This window comes from Argopecten irradians, chromosome 7, assembly GCF_041381155.1.
Source record: "Argopecten irradians isolate NY chromosome 7, Ai_NY, whole genome shotgun sequence".
Taxonomy (NCBI): Eukaryota; Metazoa; Mollusca; class Bivalvia; order Pectinida; family Pectinidae; genus Argopecten; species Argopecten irradians.
In genome coordinates, this window is record NC_091140.1 from 10,909,766 (window position 1) to 10,928,931 (window position 19,166).

At 36.8% G+C, this 19,166-nt stretch overlaps 1 protein-coding gene across 1 annotated transcript; it reads right to left on the bottom strand.

Moving 5' to 3' along the window:
• Window positions 1-9,575: 9,575 nt before the first annotated feature.
• LOC138326794 (acid-sensing ion channel 3-like) lies at window positions 9,576-19,145 on the bottom strand. Its single transcript, XM_069272797.1, has 8 exons — window positions 18,739-19,145; window positions 14,860-15,424; window positions 14,390-14,485; window positions 13,835-14,015; window positions 13,495-13,554; window positions 13,215-13,365; window positions 12,881-12,972; window positions 9,576-12,494 (listed from the first exon to the last, which is right to left on the bottom strand). The coding sequence occupies exons 1-8, from the start codon at window positions 19,068-19,070 to the stop codon at window positions 12,367-12,369; spliced, it is 1,605 nt and encodes a 534-aa protein (XP_069128898.1). The 5' UTR covers window positions 19,071-19,145; the 3' UTR covers window positions 9,576-12,366.
• Window positions 19,146-19,166: the final 21 nt, after the last annotated feature.

Sequence of the window (19,166 nt, forward strand, 5' to 3'; positions counted from 1 at the left end):
ATAGTGCTATATCACTGAAGCATGCCGCCGAAAACCAAGCAACACACCCCACCCGGTCACATTATACTGACAAAGGGCGAACCAGTCGTCCCACTCCCTGTATGCTGAGCGCTAAGCAGGAGCAGAAACTATCACTTTTATAGACTTTGGTGTGTCCCGGCCTGGGAACAGAACGCAGAGCCTTCCTCACATGGGCGAACGCTCAATTCAAGGCCAAAAGTGAGGCAGTGCCAAGGGAGGCATTAGGAAAGAAAAAGTCAGTAAAGAAGAAGAGAAAAGATAAGATCCTAAATTTAGTCGCCTTTTACGATCATGCAATAGGGGCAGCAGGTACAATTCTAACGCCCTACCTGCAGGGCAAAATGAGGGCGCCGGGCGCGGGTAAATGGCCAACGGGGGCGCCGTTATTCGAGACCATTTTAGATAGTTTTTTTCTAAAACAGACTAGTCATCTTGCTTTTAGTTTCGTATTTTTCTGAAACTTACTATAACCAACTTACGTTTTGAAGTCAAGTAAGTATTGAAATTACATAATCATGAAGAAATGTATGCATCAGAAGTATTAAACATTGGTTAAATATGTCTATTTCATGCTAGCCTGTTTGCGTACAGTGTTTTCGAACCCTACTTTCGTTTTGTTGCAGGTGGGAATTACCGACAAGAGCACACAATAAAATGCTCAGAAATGATAACATTCCTAGTATTTAGGAACCTTTATCACAGATATACAGTAAGTATTCATAAAGCCTGTATAGACATCGCTAAAATGTTGTTGCCAGTTAGTCTTCAACCATACACGTGTGTGGGGCATTCAAGTGATGTCCACGTTTTATTTTGAACATGGCGTTCTCGCTGTTCCTATGTGTAAACAATTGGCAAAGATGACTTAAATTGTCCAATGCAATACATTTAGTGCTTATACAAGCTGATCGGAAATATGTTAAGCATCAGATTGATGAGAAGCAATAATTTTTGAGCGTCTGCAAAGACAAATCGTCACAATCTGGCACAAAAATTGTATGAAATTAGTTGATTTTTTTCAGCAAAAAACGTTGGGGCGCCCTTATTAGAGGAGGCGCTCTTAATAGGGAAAATACGGTCTTTTGCCTGTATGAAGTGCGGGATGCGTGTTTTGCACTGCAGATTATTGATGTTGTGTCTTATTGATGCCCTTTGTTCCCCTGAAAGAATTGTTCTTTCAGAAAATGCATCACCTGGTGGGGGTGTTTTGCTTGGTGTCTTGATAAAACACTATAAAAAGGGCAAAGGTTCCATTTTACAAGAAGACTCAACATGAATATACCGCAGCCTGGGAAAAGCACCCACCAACCACTACATACACTACACCTCGCATACATACTACGGCGTCCTAAAATGACCCCGGCTGTTAATGAAACAAACAAACACTGCATCCCGTACAGACACGCTGGTCCTGTATTTGATAGAAATGATGATGTAAGTTGTAACTAAGGAAATGTCTGAATGAATATCTTTTACACTATAGGAACCTTTCACCTTTACCACCTCACCGTCACCAATCAACGCATCTGAAGATGATACCAAAATGGATGAGACTCACTGAGAAACACTCTCACGGGCGTGTCTTTAACCCAGTTGCTGTTTCGAACAAAGACTTTTGTGTGTCTCGGCCAGGGGACAGAACATAAAGCCTACCTTAAAGGGGCGAGCCCTCACCAGAAGGCTAAAATTTAGGCGGTGTCAAGGGAAACGTAAGGAAGAATAAAGTCAGTTGGGAAGAAGAGAAAATATAAGATCCTAAATTTAGTCGCCTTTTACGCATGCAATAAGGGCAGCAGGTCCAATTCTTACGCTTCTGGCCGAGACGCAAAGTCTATAAAAGTGGTAGTTTTTGCTCCTGCTTAGTGCTCAGCATACAAGGAGTTGGACGACTGGATCGCCCATTGTCAGTTTAATGTGACAGGTAGGGGTCTGTTGCTAGTTGTGTTTGGCAGCATGCTTCAGTGATATAGCACTATAAAAAGGGCAACAAATCCACTACACAAGAAGACACAACACCAACAAACCGCAAATGCCCAAAAACTATGCACTATAGAAAGGATAACAGTTTCACTATACAAGAATGCATAACAAATATATTGCTGCCTCCCAAAACACGATTCGCGTACTTTATACACGCTACACACCGCATATATGGAACGCCGTCCTTGATTGACTCTGGCTGTTAATAGGACGTTCATTATTAAAGCAATCTCAGGACGCAAAGATAAAACTTGCTTCTTGTATTTTTATCGGCGGTAATAAAAGATCGGTGCTGTAGTCTATATGATCGCCATGTGCTAATAATACATACTTAATCCCAATGAAGTCGATCCATATAGTATTCTGTGTTCTCAAAAATACTGCATACTTGTTGATGACATAGACATGCATTTACTGCCATCTTTAAAGCTGTAGTAGTAGAAAAAACATACTCTGAGTCTCATTATCACAGCCAGCGCTACAGGGATTGGGACGACTGGTTAGCCCGTTGTCAGTATATAATGTGACCGGGTTGGGTATCTTCGGCGACATGCTTTAGTGAGATAGCACTATAAAAAGGCAACAGTTCCTTTATACAAGAAGACACAACACGAACATTCCGCAGTCTCCCAAAACACACACCTCTCACTTCACATACGATACACACTGCATACATGGGGGCCGTCCTTACATGGCCCTGGACGTGAATTGGACGTTAAAGTAATCACACAAACAAATTTGAAAAAATTGAACTAATAATGGAGATTTTCAAAATGAAGAGAGAAGGTCTTTTAAGAATTTCAAAACCCTTAATATTTTCTGGAAAAAGTTTGTAAACATTTAGGCAGATCTGTCTGGTGTTGAACTCCCCACTACCTGTAGCAAAATTGCATCTAACCAATCTGGTACAATAATAGCATAAAAATTGATAACAATAAAGTATTTTATAAACAATGGTGTGGCAAAAGGTGTATATTATTAATTGGAGACCTTGTTGAAAATAATGAATTTGTATGATACTATAACTTTTGTATGACTTTGAATATTAATTTTATTGAATTTTATGGAATTTTGAATGCAATACCTAGTTGTACCAAAACAATACACCACTGAACATGAAACCATGTAAACTTATTCAATACTTAAAAAGTCATAAAAAGGTTACAATTTGTTTTATAAATGTTTACTGACAAAAGTTACAGATGTACCAAAAAGGCAAGATTCCTGGCAAGACCTGTTACATATCAATATTCCCAAAGAGTTTTTAACTAAGTTTTACTTGGATATTTTTGCAGATGTAACAAGGCAGTGTCATTAAAATAAAGTTGATCTTCAGTAGTTTTTCTATTTGAATTCAACATTACAATATTTTATAACTGGTTATGCATAGATGGAATTACATTCTAGATTTTGGTACTATATAATACTTTAGTCCTTTTTCTTTGTTACCTTGTTACCGAATGTTTTTTCTTCACATATATTGCTATTCATGAAAAGCCTCAATATTTTTTCGTTCAGGTTTTCTTAACAAAAAGTGTTGATAAATTACTGTAAATAGTAAGTATTTTCCTTTAACCATATTGCTAACTTAGACCGTGTTTGTTTTAAACCAATATCGCCTATATTTCTATAATACATGGCATGTAAATAATGTAGACTTCTTGTGTACAAATAAGCTCTCTCTATAGATAAAGCTCTTTCTTTTTATTTTAATTACAATTGTGTATTACTTATGAATGTGACATAAAAAAGAATGAAAATTATAAAAAAAGAAGAAGAAAAAAACTTCCTCTCTGCGGTCTTTCCGACTGGACAAATGTGGGTTTACTTAAAGTTATATGTGCCGTAACTAGCTCTGACGCGAATATAGCAGAGTTTTATATATATTATTAAACATTAAAAGTTATGAACTCGTTAATTACGATGCAAATAAGTTACTTGTTTAAAAGTAATTAAATTACAAAATTAATAATTCGATTTTTGGCAGTACTGCTAAAAATCATAGGTTCCGCCCACTTAATGTTGTCAGCGCATGCGTGACAAAAGTAGCAGGCCACAAACAAAAACAATATGGCTTCCCCCACTTCAAAACGAAAGCGTGGAAGGCCGTCATACCTATAGCCATCTGAGAAGAAGGAAAGCAAACTAGAATATCAACAATAACGCCATGAAAGCAAAGTGGTTATCGGCGAAAACATCTAGCGTTGGAATTCGGAGAAAGAAAGAGAAAACCTCAAGTTCCATTATGAAGTTAGCAGCTTTCTTCCTCGCCATGTGAGTATCGTTATCGTTAACAGTGACATAGATCCTAGATGACTACAGCAAATATATAACGTGATCATCGCTTTTCGCTCTCGTGTATCGATAAGTGTGGACATATATTTACTTTTTGAGTGGAAATGACTCTGACAATGTAGATTGTGTATGAAAACATCGAGTACCAGTGTATTTATAGAGATTGTGGGGCCCGATTAGGGGTAATCTACCGTACAGTGAGCATGGTGATGTCAATAAAGTTTGAATGTGATTGATATGACACTTTCTTAGATATAAAATATAGCCATAGAGTGCTTAAAATCTTTAGCGTGTCCCTGTAATAATCACTTTAACTGAATGTCATATATTTTGCTACATGTGTTTCTACATCTTTTCATTTACATTAATACAATAACATGTACATATTTGATACTGTAGCAGGTTTTATTGTACATATGGATAGTGATACGGTTGCCTTCTACCTTCGTGTTAGGGGGAATTTCCCTTTAGCTCAGTCGGTAGAGCGGCGGACCAGTAAGTCAGGGGTCACAGGTTCAAGTCCTGCTGCAGCACACTACTCTCAGCCTGTTACAATACTATATAGTTGTTCATGTAAATGTATGTTTTTTTCTTTTAGCTATGATGGCTATAGTAAAGTGAGCTCGAGACAGGCCCCTCCATCCAATATGATATCAACACCTGACAAAGGGACTACCTTCAGACCACCTACGTGTCTTTGTATGGTATAAAATTGGAAATTTCATCAGAAGATTCATCAGCACCAATTAATTCATAGCTTAAGGTATATATTGATACTTTTTTATCCCCCGCTTTCTCCGAAACGGGGATATTAATTTGGGCTTGTCTGTCTGTCTGTCTGCTACACTTTGATTCCGTGCAATAACTGTAACAAATGTGAACCGATTTTCTTCAAACTTGGTGACAAGGTTAAATGCTTTAAGGGCTTTCATCGGACAGTATTTGGCGGAGTTATGGCCCTTGGATAATGAAAAATATCATTTCTGTCAGTTTCTGTTCAATAACTCCTACAAATATTACCGGATATTCTTGAAAATTGGGAACCTGGATAAATCATTGCTCGAATTTCAGGCTGTTTTACTTGCTTTTTGCGAGTAGATATACCAGAATAGCAAGTGAAAAAAATATGCACTTGCTTATTTTAGCAAGTGGTTTTTATCAGGGATAACTGTAAAAATGGCATAATGATTGTGAAAAATTGCTGTAATGGAAAATATGGGGACCCAGTTCTTACAGTATTGTTGTTGATATTTATTATGTACTTATACACCTCACATCATCATGCAAAAATAAAGGATTTTATATGTAACATAACTGTAATTTGAATACGGATATTAATTATAAGTAAAAAATATATTTTAGCAAGTAAAAATTTATGGCACTTGCTATTTTTAGCAAGTGGCAAAAAATGTAAAATTCGAGCCCTGTAAATATTTCAGGGCCTTGCTTAAATTCGATCAGGACTTTGATTAGACCCTATCAGGACCCTATTTGGCGGAGTTATGGCCATTTGAATAATGAAAAATGCCATTTTCATCTGTTTCGGTTCAGTAACTCTCACAAATATTACTTGCTTTTCTCGAAAACTTTGTAACATGGTTTAATGTCTCAGGGCTTTGGCCAAGTTTGATTGACACTTTCATCGGACCCTTTTTGGCAGAGGTATGGGCCTTTGATTAACGAAAGAGGGGATATAAATTCCACGAATTTGTTTGTTTTTACCAAAATCAAAGATTGTGTAAATCCAGCCTATGTAAAGTACTGATATGACATGCTATCTTAATGTATGAGAAATAAAATTACATCCATTAGTTGTTCTGAAAATATATGTAATTCATAAAATTTTCCATGTTGATTTCAGTGGACCAGTAATATCCGGAGTTCATGAAATAGTTTTAATACATGTATCTGGACCTCAACATTTAATATCTTCGAAAGGGTACCTGGAAATTGATCTGAGTACGAAAACAGTGAAATGAGACAGAATTCGAAAGAGATGAAACAGTTGATGTCGATGATAATTGAGATGGAGTGAAAAGGATTGCCAAAAAGACTGGTGACAGCCAAGGTAAAAATAATGGGTGCAGAAAACAAGGAACAGCAATATATATATATATATACCTGTAGCGGGATTGGACTGGGTCGACCATTGGTGACCAAGTAGCTAGGTCGGTAGAGCACTCGGCTTGTGTTCGGAGAGTCCCGGGTTCGAATTCCGGTCTGGTCGCTACATTTTGTCCTCTCCTGTTACATACCTAAAATTGGTAATCCATTGTTTTCTTTTGCATTCTACTTTCATTCATATGGATTTGGTTTCGTTTGGTTTGGGTTGTTATAGTTGAATGCCATATTAACAGGCAGGTTTGTTGGTGGAGGAAAACCGGAGTACCCGGAAAAACAGTCAGTATGTGGAACTGCCCCACATTGAACTAGAAATCTACAGTAGGTGTGCTTGTGGTAATATGTTGATATCTTAACCACTCAGTCGAATTGAAACCATCATGTGGCATACACACTGTATATACACTATAGTCAAATTATACATTTCGCAGATTATTGGACTAGACAAACACCATACAACTTCACTAACTGATCATGAACACACCACCACTGCTAATCCACTACAATAAAACCATCGATTTGTATATTTTGTTTCAAAATGGTTAATTAGATACCCTCATACATGTATGTATATATACATAAATAAACATATATATTTCGTTGTATAAACACGGTACTGTATGCTTTTATATTTGTTGCCTGGTAGGCTAAGGCCCGAGTTTTGGTCACCCCACGGTTCAGCAACCTTGACACAAGTTTGACCGATACGTTTGCGTATCTTTTTTCATTGGTCAGTCATCTTTAGCCTCAGTCCAATTCTGATTCCAATGACGACTGCAGGTGGGTTTTTTTCACGGAGATTTTATTTCATTCTGCACCCACCTATCCCTCCCCATAAATAACTATAAATATCTAGGATGTGGTTAGCACAAGCTGCTACGTTTTTTTATAAGTAGAACATTACACAGCACACCTACTTGTGCAGGATAAAATTTTCTTTAATTTTTTTTTCATATTTATACATTTTGTACATTTGTATGTTAACTTGCATATTATAACTATATATACATGTACATGTATATAGTGTTGCTATTTTTTCACTGTAATTAATTCATATACAACACTGTCTTTATAATACAGATTCATTATACATGTATTATGTATATTGGTAATTGCCCTTTCATCCCTTTTTGTATTAGAGTAATATTATAATATATTATATATCTGATTTGAACTGTAACTCAAATTTTCTGTAGCCATGGGGTGAAAGGGCATTTCTTTGTAAATACAATGTACAGGTTTTGTTGATGTAATAAATGGCATAACTTAATATCTTGTCTTTTCATATATACATTCAGGGGGAGATAATTTTGATGGAATTGCGTAAAACATCAGTTAGCATATTAATGCAAATTGATAATATACATGTATATATGTAATGCCTCTACTCACATATACATATAATAAAATAAGTCTCCAGACTTACAATGGGGCCGAATTTCCTGCGAATGTACACTACACACAACTCTATAATGCATACAGATGTAACATTTACATGCACTGTACAGTCAGATAAGTCTCCATTTAGTTTTCTACCAGATAAGCATGGAAGTTTATTGTGACTTCGGCATTTGTATACCTCGGTATACTGAGATTTAAATGATCACTAAAGTATATAATAGTTGGTTTGTTTGACAGCTAAAGTTCCCTTATATTTCGTAAAGAATTACCCCTATGGTGCCCCTCCATTCTTCGTAATTTTTGTTCGTGACAATTACAACAAACGACACTATTTATATCGCTCTTAGCTGATGCTTATTCTGTTAAGTTCACATTACGAAACAAATTGCAACTTTTCTACGGGAAAATCCTATCGAAAGCATACTTTCACTTTGCAGTAAGGTAAACAAAAACAAGCATGGCACATACGATCGGTATCTATTTTGATGTGTTCCGAATGAAGATCCGTGACTTTTCGGTACCTCTCTGTTTCAATATTCATAAGAAGGCGGGGCTAAGCATTTCCCGTACCATTTCTTCGCAGCGTTATAATTACATCTTTAGAATTATTATAGGTAGACTACATGGGGCGAATGATTTAAAAACTAATATTTATCAATTCCATCAAATTTCCAATAAAAAATACGCCGATAAATAAATATACCTCAGTTACGGCACATATAACTTTAAAACAGTTTATTGTTTGTTTTCGGTAGACCACCTTTGTTGCCAAAAGTGTTTGATGGCTGACTGAATAGAAGATTTACTGTCAGTTAATGGTAGTTTCAAACCACATTCAAAAGTATTAGCAAACGAACTACACTTACAAATGTATCTATGCAGCTAAACCTTATTACCGCGATTCAAGTAACCCATGCCGGAAAAGCATTGTTTAGTCGGAAGATAATCAGATAGGCCAACGTTGAATTATATAACACACGAGGCTTTTTATGAAGTATAAAATTTATTCCGGAAATGATGTACATATCCAAATATGCAGAAAACTTTTTATACATTATACAATAAACTTCTACAGCAAACAAGGACGCTTAGCCCGAAGTAGAGTGTATATAATTACATGGCACTTTAAATAAGTAGCACTTAATTTGATTTCAGGTAAATCTCAAAATGGAACCAGTAAGTTGTAAAAAGTGACATTCATTGTTAACCTAAATATTATTAATAAAGCCTTAATATTGCCACTACACAGTACCTATAAGTTGTTATTAAGCCCAATGTATCATAATTTCTAGAGTGACATTGGCCTGCCCTGCAGGTAGGGCATTAGAATTGTACCTGCTGCCCCTATTGCATGATCGTAAAAGGCAACTAAATTTAGGATCTTATCTTTTCTCTTCTTCCTAACTGACTTTATCTTTCCTAATGCCTCCCTTGGCACCGCCTCACTTTTGGCCTTGAGTTGAGCGTTCGCCCCTGTGAGGAAGGCTCTGGGTTCTGTCCCCTAGCCGAGACACACCAAAGTCTTTAAAAGTGGTAGTTTCTACTCCTGCTTAGCGCTCAGCATACAGGGAGTGGGACGACTGGTTGGCCCGTTGTCAGTATAATGTGACCGGGTGGGGTGTGTTGCTTGGTGTCTTCGGCGGCATGCTTCAGTGATATAGCACTATAAAAAGGGCAACAGTTCCACTATACAAGAAGACACTACATGAATATACCAATATTATATATATTGAATATACAAATTGACATTGGCAGTTTGGCTCTGGTGTACAGATACCTTTATCAGTGTTCAAGAGGTCAATGTTTGTTTGTTTGTTTGATTAATTAACGTCCTATTAACAGCTATGGTCATGTAAGGACGGCCTCCCATGCATGCGGTGTGTTGCGTGTATGTTGTGCGAGGTGCGTGTTTTGGGAGACTGCGGTATATTTATGTTGTGTCTTCTTGTATAGTGGAACTGTTGCCCTTTTTATAGTGCTATATCACTGAAGCATGCCGCCGAAGACACCAAGCAACACACTCCACCCGGTCACATTATACTGACAACGGGCGAACCAGTCGTCCCACTCCCTGTGTGCTGAGCGCTAAGCAGGAGCAGAAACTACCACTTTTATAGACTTTGGTGTGTCTCGGCCAGGGGACAGAACCCAGAGCCTTCCTCACAGGGGCGAACGCTCAACTCAAGGCCAAAAGTGAGGCGGTGCCAAGGGAGGCATTAGGAAAGATAAAGTCAGTTAGGAAGTAAAGAAAAGATAAGATCCTAAATTTAGTCGCCTTTTACGATCATGCAATAGGGGCAGCAGGTACAATTCTAACGCCCTACCTGCAGGGCAAGGAAAGACTAGGTTTACGTCAGTGTGAGGATACTCTGAAGAATATAATATACATGAATACGCAACACCAAAATATCCCAGTCTCACAAAATACACACTCTCTCTTCTTACGCGTCACAAACCGCATACATGAGAGACCGTCCTTACCTGAAGCTGGCTGAAAAAGGACGTTAATTTATCCAAAGAAATATTCTGAAAATTGATCAATATGTAAATATTTTCTAATTAGAACACTTGGAATGGATTGAAGTATATGTTTTCTTTTTACAAACGGGAATAACTATTTAAATGTAATTATAAGCATTGGTCGTCTTGTTTTGACATGCATTGGTGTGTAACATCTCTAGCATATTCTATTATGGTACGCTAGCTCACCATTAGCTATGCTAGCACACCCAATGTATGTTACACACCAATGCTTGTCAAAAATATGACAACCAATTCTTAAATGAATTGTTGTAACAGCCGGTCAATTGGTCTACACTGCCGATAGGGCTTTAGAATTGTACCTGCTGCCCAGAATATAACTAACTGCCTTCTTCATAATGGACCCCTTGACACCACCTCCGTTTTGGCCGAGACACACCATAATATATAAAATAAAAGTTGTAGTGTTTGTCCCAGCTTGCCGCTCAGCATAACGGGAGTGGGAGGACTAACGGTCCGCTTGTTGTCAGTAAAATATTACCGGGTGGAATGTGATGGCTGGTGTCTTCATGCTTCAGTTTGGTTTGGTTTGTTTAGTTTTACGTCCTATTAACAGCCAGGGTCATGTAAGGACGTGCCAGGTTTGTTGGTGGAGGAAAGCCGGAGTACCCGGAGAAAAACCACCGGTCAGCGGTCAGTACCTGGCAACTGCCCCACATGGGATTCGAACCCGCATCCCAGAGGTGGAGGGCTTGTGGTAATATGTCGGGACATCTTAACCACTCGGCCACCGCGGCCCCATAATGCTTCAGTGATATAGCACTATAAAATGGTCACTATAAATTTCCACTAAACAAGAGACGCAGCACGAATATACCACAGTCTCTCAAACCACGCACCATGCATTTCATACACAAACCACACCGCAAACATAGGAGGCCGGATTTAAAGATGCTTCACAGCCGACGGATGGTATTTTTCCCTTTCAAAAACAGAAGCAGATCAATCAGTATTTTTCTTCAGTTACAAAAGTTACATAATGTACAGCATTATTATCATTGAAAAGTTTGCGCTTCACATTTCATTTAAAGATAAAAATATTAATACAAACTAATTGGGTACTGAAAACATTCCATGGCTCGATGTCTTTTTATGTCATCTGACCCGTCATGTTTCGTCCGCCGTGAGTTAACTTTTCACATTTTGAAATTCTTCTCAAGTTCTACCAGTGCAATTGACCTGAAACTTCCATGAAATGATCCTGAAATGGTCCCGACAAAGTGTTGTTATTTTTCGGGTCAATCCGAAATCCAAGATGGCGCCACAGCCGCCATATTGAAAACACATTTTGAAATTCTTCTAAAGTTCTACCAGTGCGATTTGGCTGAAACTTACATGACACGATCCTGACATTGTCCAGACAAAGTGTTGTTATTTTTCGAGTCGATCTGAAATCCAAGATAGCCGCCATCTTGAAAACACATTTTGAACTTCTTGTCAAGTTGTACCGGCACTATATGGCTGAAACTTGCATGAAATTATCCTGACATGGTCCCGCTAAAGTGTTGTTACATCTCTGGTTGATGCCTAATCGAAGATGGCTACCATAACATACAAGTTCCTATAGGATAATTACCAAGGTAGTCAGATGACCGTTAAGGCCCTTGAGCCTCTTGTATTTATTAAGTATTATTTTATATGATTTGATGTCAGTCAGACACATATAAACACGGTTATTTATCAGTTATCAATTACCATTGCTAATAATAGGACGTTTATGTAATCGAGCAAACAAACAAGTCAATTTATGGAATCCCTGAACAGCTGGCTTCAATTTTGCGAAAAATGTTGTCGAGTTCAGGAGTACAAAAAATATAGTTCTAAGTTATTGTAAAAGTTAAGAGAAAACGGAAATGCTAATATAGATTGTTAAATCCCATCGACCAACCAATCATGAAAATTCAATAATCAAATGGTCCTGTGTTCAAAACTAGCTGTTTACCGACTATGATGTATCTATGGTATGAACAAACATATAAACGATAACGTTTTGGCGTATTGTCTATATCACGACTGACGTCTTTTCATGAATTTTCTGCATGCAACTAGACCCGCCATTAACACGAACTCAACCAGCTCTGAAAGAGTCAGCAGACTGGCACCAAGAAATATTCCCATCTGGCCTCCAAGAGTCGCTACAATGGATATTAAAAGAAAATTAAGATAAATGATTGATTGTCAAGTATGCTTAGCATGTCTGGTGTATTGAGCATTGCTCAATATTTCATATTCGATACTTTGTTGATTGTTCATAAGGATATAGGATATGGGAGTCAATTTTCCTGCTAACTGTTTTGAAGTTATGTTTACCACAAACGTATTTGTTCAAAATTGATTTTCAATGAGTTAGCACAGTAATGGATTTGGGCGGTCGTAATAATTGAATATCCTGCCTAACGTCAAGCAGTCTGCCACAAACAGTACTTATATATGATCATCACTAAAATACGTACGCTTATAGTATTTAACGCTTTCCTGAAATATATTGACGATCATGCAAATATACCAGTAAAATGATTACCTATGATGGTTTCGATGCTGTATTCGGGCAAGTATTCGACGTTCAGGAAACTGAGAGTGTCGAAGAAAAATCGAACCTCCAGGTAATCGGTCCTGTTAATTAATATAAAATAGCGTTATCCAACCTCTTGAATAAGCAATATTACTTCTTATTTTTGTTTTATATTTTAACTCGTTTTAAACAGTTTTGATTATGTATTTTTTCAGGCTATTATATTCATTAATGGTTCACTTATATTTAATCATGGTCTGTCTTCATATTCAATTCATTCAAATGTTAATAACTTCTACAAGTAAACGTATGGAATCAATTTTGAATTACCTATAACACATACCTCAAATTCGTGAAACCTGCATTCATTAGAAATAACTCGTTGAGTTGGGATGGAAAGTAGGCATTGGAAGCTGACGTTTCGTATACATTGAACTCGCAGGGTGAGTCGCAGTTACATGTTTGTTGGAATGTAATATTGTTGATGTATTCACCTGAAGAGAATGGACGTTCAATTTAACGTACGAAATGAGTTAATATACATGATAAACAAAAACAACATCAGAATCTGTAATTCACAACAAACAACAGAACTAGACATGGCGTACCATGATGTAACATACCTCGGCTGGCGTTTCGATAACAATTGGCATATTCTTGGAATGTGCAAGTTCTTTCTGGGCCTGTAATACATTCAGCAATATAAAAAGCAGCATTAACAGACGGAGATAAATTATTATTGGTATTAACTGCGCGCTTATAATGTAGTGAATGTAATTAAGTATTAGAACAGCATTAATGGACTTTGCATTAATGAAACTTGTGTTGAGGGACTTTGTACAAAAATGTTTGCCAGATGTAGCAGCAACAGTATTATCATTTTACTGTGATGTTGTAGTAGCCAGACGATATTTGCCTGTGCGTGGTGTCTCTCTGGGTTGCCGATTACAATGCCATACTAGCCTGTATCCGTGGGAGCCTGACATCCACACAACTTGACTAGGTATCGATATTTACACTCTCTTATACAGGCGTAGAAACTATAATTATCATGATAGTTCAGGGGATTCTGGAATCCTGGTGCTGTGGTGTCCAAACAGTAGCGGCCGCCGGTAGACGGGTAGGGATACGGTAAATATTTGTACTGGAAAAGAAAGGGGTAAACTACATTCTAGTAAAAGGATCAGTCAATATTTGTATTACGAATCAATTTTCTTTAAAACATCCTTACAAACCTATTACACGCCGTGTTTTTCGGACCACTGATGTATTAGTGTTTAAGAAGATCAGTCAGGTTATTTGTAGATCATCGTTTTGATTGATTTTTTGGATCACAATTTAGCTTTTTTATGCCGAAAAATTCCAAAATCAGTTTGATTTATTTGATAACACCTGCAATATATCTTTATGATAATACCATTGTGTAATGATACTGACGACCATTAATCTATCGTATGCATTGTTTTGCCAGTTTTCCTACCCAATTAGAATGAGATGCAAAATGTACAACGAACCTACCTTGGTAAGGTAGAGCGATGCATACACCGAGAAGCCTGGGGAAGCGAAGAATCCTCTATTTGTGTCGGGTGTTTCTTTTGGGTCATGGACAATTACCTGGCATTGCAGGGAGTGAAACATAAATCGAAAGCATGAAATCGATATAATATTAATATTCTCTACCACAAATTAAATTGGAAAAAGGGAACTAAAAATAAGCTGAAGATGATTTTGTTGATTTGCGATGTAGAAGATACCACTTCGTAGTTAATATCACTTTACACTAGGGACAAACATTGACCGGATGTGGTGTGCTTGTTCATTGTCTTTGCGACTTGCTTCATTGAAATAAATATGTAAAAAAGCTTCTCAACACCAATATATCGCAGCCACATCCACGCAACACATTGCCTACATCAGAGTTTGTCCTTAAATGATCTTCTTGACTGTTCATAAACAGATCAGCGAATTTAACCAAGAATACATCGTACCTTCATTCCGGCAGCCAAATTATCACTGTAAACGTACTCGGACTGGTTGACGCGGATGTAGAAGGCAAAGGACTTGACACTTCCAATGATACTCGTCGTAAGAGGATTGTAAGTACCATGCTGGTGGTGGCTATTGAAGGTATAACACAAGCCAATATCAGTTATCGTAGGGACTAGGACTTCATTGCAATCCATTCTTTGATTTGCTGTATTGACGCAAGCGTAGAATAAATCCATGACAGAGAAAGATACATTATGCAGCCAACCGTCTGGCAGAGGTCGCAATAGTGCACTATATGCCGGGTGGCTGTAGTCTACTGAAGGGACGAAATCCGTCATTCTACTGATGGTAAGAAGGTAGTGGTCCATAACAGCGTCGGGATTGAGAGCAGATCGTTTATATGGTGACAAGTTACAGAAAGTGATGGCAGGAAGCGGCAACTCGTCGACCATTTCCACTTTGATGTTTGCCATTGTCGTGTGTTGGGCGTACTTGCAGAACAGGTCAACGGATGTGTATATCAACATTACGCCCATACACAGCAATGCAATAACCCAAATGATCCTACAAAGATACACAATGATAGACGTATGTTTCGGTAATATACCAAAGACGCATTTTTGACGCATATCGATGTCTAAACAATATCAATGCCACATTCTGGTTAAACAAGGTGTTTCAGAAAACATATTCTGATCTTTTGCTCAATAAGAACAAAACGCGGAGACAAGCAGAAATAAAGTAATAATGATTTTAGACACAGTGAATAATTATCTTGTAACGTGTCCTTTATGCTGTCGGTAATTGCTACAAAAAAGTCAAACTTCATATTCAATATTTTGTAGTCAAGTGGTTGGAATAATGGTTTTTAGCAAGCAACTATGCAAAATCATAGATATCATTAATAAATAATGATGATGTCATTAATAACGTCATAATGTGTCGTATTAATACATTTCCATATTCTAATAGATAGTGATAATAATTTTGTCTCTGAAAATTAAATTCATATTTCAACGCAAAACTTATATTTTGATTCAAAAGATTTTCCGTTAAATCATTACGCCATTTTTTAGCCAATCAGAGGGAGTGGCATTCTTTTAATTTAAACATATGTTTGAGCCATTAAAAATTCATGTTACAAGCAATATCTCTTTAGAGATCACTGTGAAATAACGATTAGATCATTGTGAAATACGTATATTTCTTGGGGTATAAAATGAATGAATCGTGATGGAATTTGACTTATATTCCTAAATGTATACATAATCTTTTTCAGAAAAAATACATTCAAATCAAATAAGTTTTAATAGTATCAATCATAATGGTATTCTCTGTCGTTAGGTAAAATTTCAAAGGTAATTTGATTTTTTATTTTCAAAAGGCATTTCATCAATACTATACATATATATACAATGTGAAGTATCATATATAAGTATCAAACAAGACTTCATTGATCTGCACACATTCATAAATAAGATTTGGAGAGATATTAATGTATAGTACTGAGTTTTATGACTGGGAGACAGAGGAAAAGCAAGAAAGTAGTGGAGTGAGCGGTAGGGAGACTGTGATCGGAGAAAGAGAGAGAGAGAGGCAGGAGGGGGGGGGGGGGTAAAGGGTTTGATAGTGTGCATCTTAAAACTATTTGTAAATAATAAGCGTCACATCAATAATTTTTCAAAACAAAAATATTTAAGTGATGGGAAAGTTAATAACATGAATAAAAAGTTGATGTTGGTATATATAAACAAAACAAAAACAAATAACAAAAATAAAACCGTCAAGGTTAAGCCAGGTTTACTATTTTCATCCACATTTTCCATTCAAAATTTAATTTCTCTATATAAGCTTGATCTTTTCCGTATGCGATATGTTTTTGTACAGCATGGAGATCTTTGATGCAGTTTACCAATCTCATTACATTCAAAGAATTTTGAAAACATCTAGTTCTATAAATATACTGTTTAATCACAAGGATAATTTCATTATCAATCCTGTTGTATATACCATTTTGTCTAAAAAGTCCAAAAAGCATTGTTTCTTTATTGATAGAGAATGGTAAGTAAAGGATATCCAGTAGACACTCAAAATCAGTTAAAAAAGCTTGTACTTCGGTACATTCCCAAAAAATATGAGTAATTGTCTCCCTTTCTACAGATTTGATTACTAATTTGATTTTAGATTTAACTCGCATATTGTAAACAGCTAATACTACGTGTTTTTGTTCGTTTGTTTCAGTTTTACCTCTCATAGACAACTAAGGTTTGTTTGTTTGTTTCAGGGTTACGACCCATAGACAACTAAGGTTTGTTTGTTTGTTTCAGGGTTACGACCCATAGACAACTAAGGTTTGTTTGTTTGTTTCAGGGTTACGACCCATAGACAACTAAGGTTTGTTTGTTTGTTTCAGGGTTACGACCCATAGACAACTAAGGTTTGTTTGTTTGTTTCAGGGTTACGACCCATAGACAACTAAGGTTTGTTTGTTTGTTTGTTAAGTTAACGTCATATTAAGAGCCAGAGTTATGTAAGGACGGCCTCCCATGTATGTGTGCGAGGTGCGTGTTTTAGGAGACTATGGTATTTCCGTTTTGTGTCTTCTTGTGTAGTGAAACTGTTGCCCTTCTTACAGTGCTATATCACTGAAGCATGCCGCCGAAGACACCAAGCAACAGACATCATCCAGTCACATTATGCTGACAGTGGACGAACCAGTCGTTATGCTGAGCGCTAAGCAGGAACAGAAACTACCACTTTTATAGACTTTGGTGTGTCTCGGTTTTCCTCACAGCGGCGAGCGCTCAACCAAAGGTCATGTAGGGCCAGTCATTTAATAGATAAAATATATTGCTAGCATCTAAAAGATCGGGTTAAAACATAGGCGAATTTGAATCAAAATTCATATTGTAAATTGTGATTATAAATATTGTTGGGGATAAAATAGTTTCGGTTAAAATAAACAAGAAAACTGAAGCAAACGGATGATGAAACGATTGACTGTTTAACTGATATCAAAAGTTTGTGTTTGTTTCAGTTGTATTTAAATATATATGAAAAGATGGTAAACCGTTTATATTTGCGTACAGTGTACCTATCATTATGTATAACACAATAGCTATCCCCTAGGTCCGCCCTACGTAATCTGGTAACGTGATAAATGTATACGTGTAAAACTACTTATTAAATATCGTTATTGGGTGTTGATATTTTATACGGTTTTCATTCTTGGTTGTAGCACGTTCGCTGGTTTCTAATTTATTCCTCTGCTACACTGTGCGAGTGACATATCGTATACTAGTAAGATCTTCTACACAAATTTAAATGCCAACGAAATTGTAAAATTATATAACCCAAGTAGGACGAGTTGAACGAAAATCCCTGATTTCACTGTGGTAAATAAAATATTAATGTACCACTATTTCTTAATCATTCATACTATCATCCCATGTAGCACACGACTAGTTTGTTTACTAGATAAGTGGAAACGTTGATGATTACATATTTTTACCGAGATTTAAGAAATCCATGTAGAAATAATGTAAGTAAAATACACAGGTAGAGACTTAAGTGTATGGAATTAACAGATGACCAAGACAAATAATGCAATCAATGATAATGAAATGTTTTAAATAAGATGAAATATTAACATGAGTAATAAATTGTTATACTGATGTTCCCAATGTAATTAATGAGAAACTAAAAGACGATTGTATTAACTTCAAAATGAAATTACAAGTACACTTCGGAAAAGACAATTTAGTACACCGATGCAAAATGGCAATCGATAAAACATGTACGTGTACAGTAAATTGTCTGGTCCATACATTTCGCTTGGCTTTTACTTAATGTACTTTAATTAGTTGCTCCAATCTTACCCTTGTAGTTTGTAGTTGCTATTACCCGTTGCATACTTCAGACCGTGCATAGTCGTGTTAGAACGAAAGGTTTGCCACAATGTTTGAACATTGGTGTCGGTTTTTAAATCCGATTCCTTGTCAGTCGTACTTTCATCCCCGGTTTCTGACACCATTGTTACCATTTTGTCAGATTTTAGTCTTTCCTTCATGTTGGTATCGAGAGGCGGTTGACTAATGACAGCACATAGTAAGCCGGCGTCTGGGATAATCCCATTTCTCTCTTGCTTCCTTTTTCTGGAAATATTTTCATATGTTGCTGTTTTAGCTGGCTTTACATTGATTGTCTTCATTTTAAAGTTCAATTACTTTTCAGTTATCACTACAACCATAATCATTTATTTTCCCCGCGGAAGCAGTTATGACCAGAATAGGACAAATGCTAACAT

Coding starts and splice junctions, on each gene's coding strand:
- LOC138326794 (XM_069272797.1), bottom strand. CDS start 19,070: ATGAAGACAATCAATGTAAAGCCAGCTAAAACAGCAACATATGAAAAT. Junction 13,555..13,834: donor TCAGGCTCCCACGGATACAG/GCTAGTATGGCA, acceptor AATGTATTACAG/GCCCAGAAAGAACTTGCACA. Junction 13,366..13,494: donor TTATCGAAACGCCAGCCGAG/GTATGTTACATC, acceptor CATTCTCTTCAG/GTGAATACATCAACAATATT.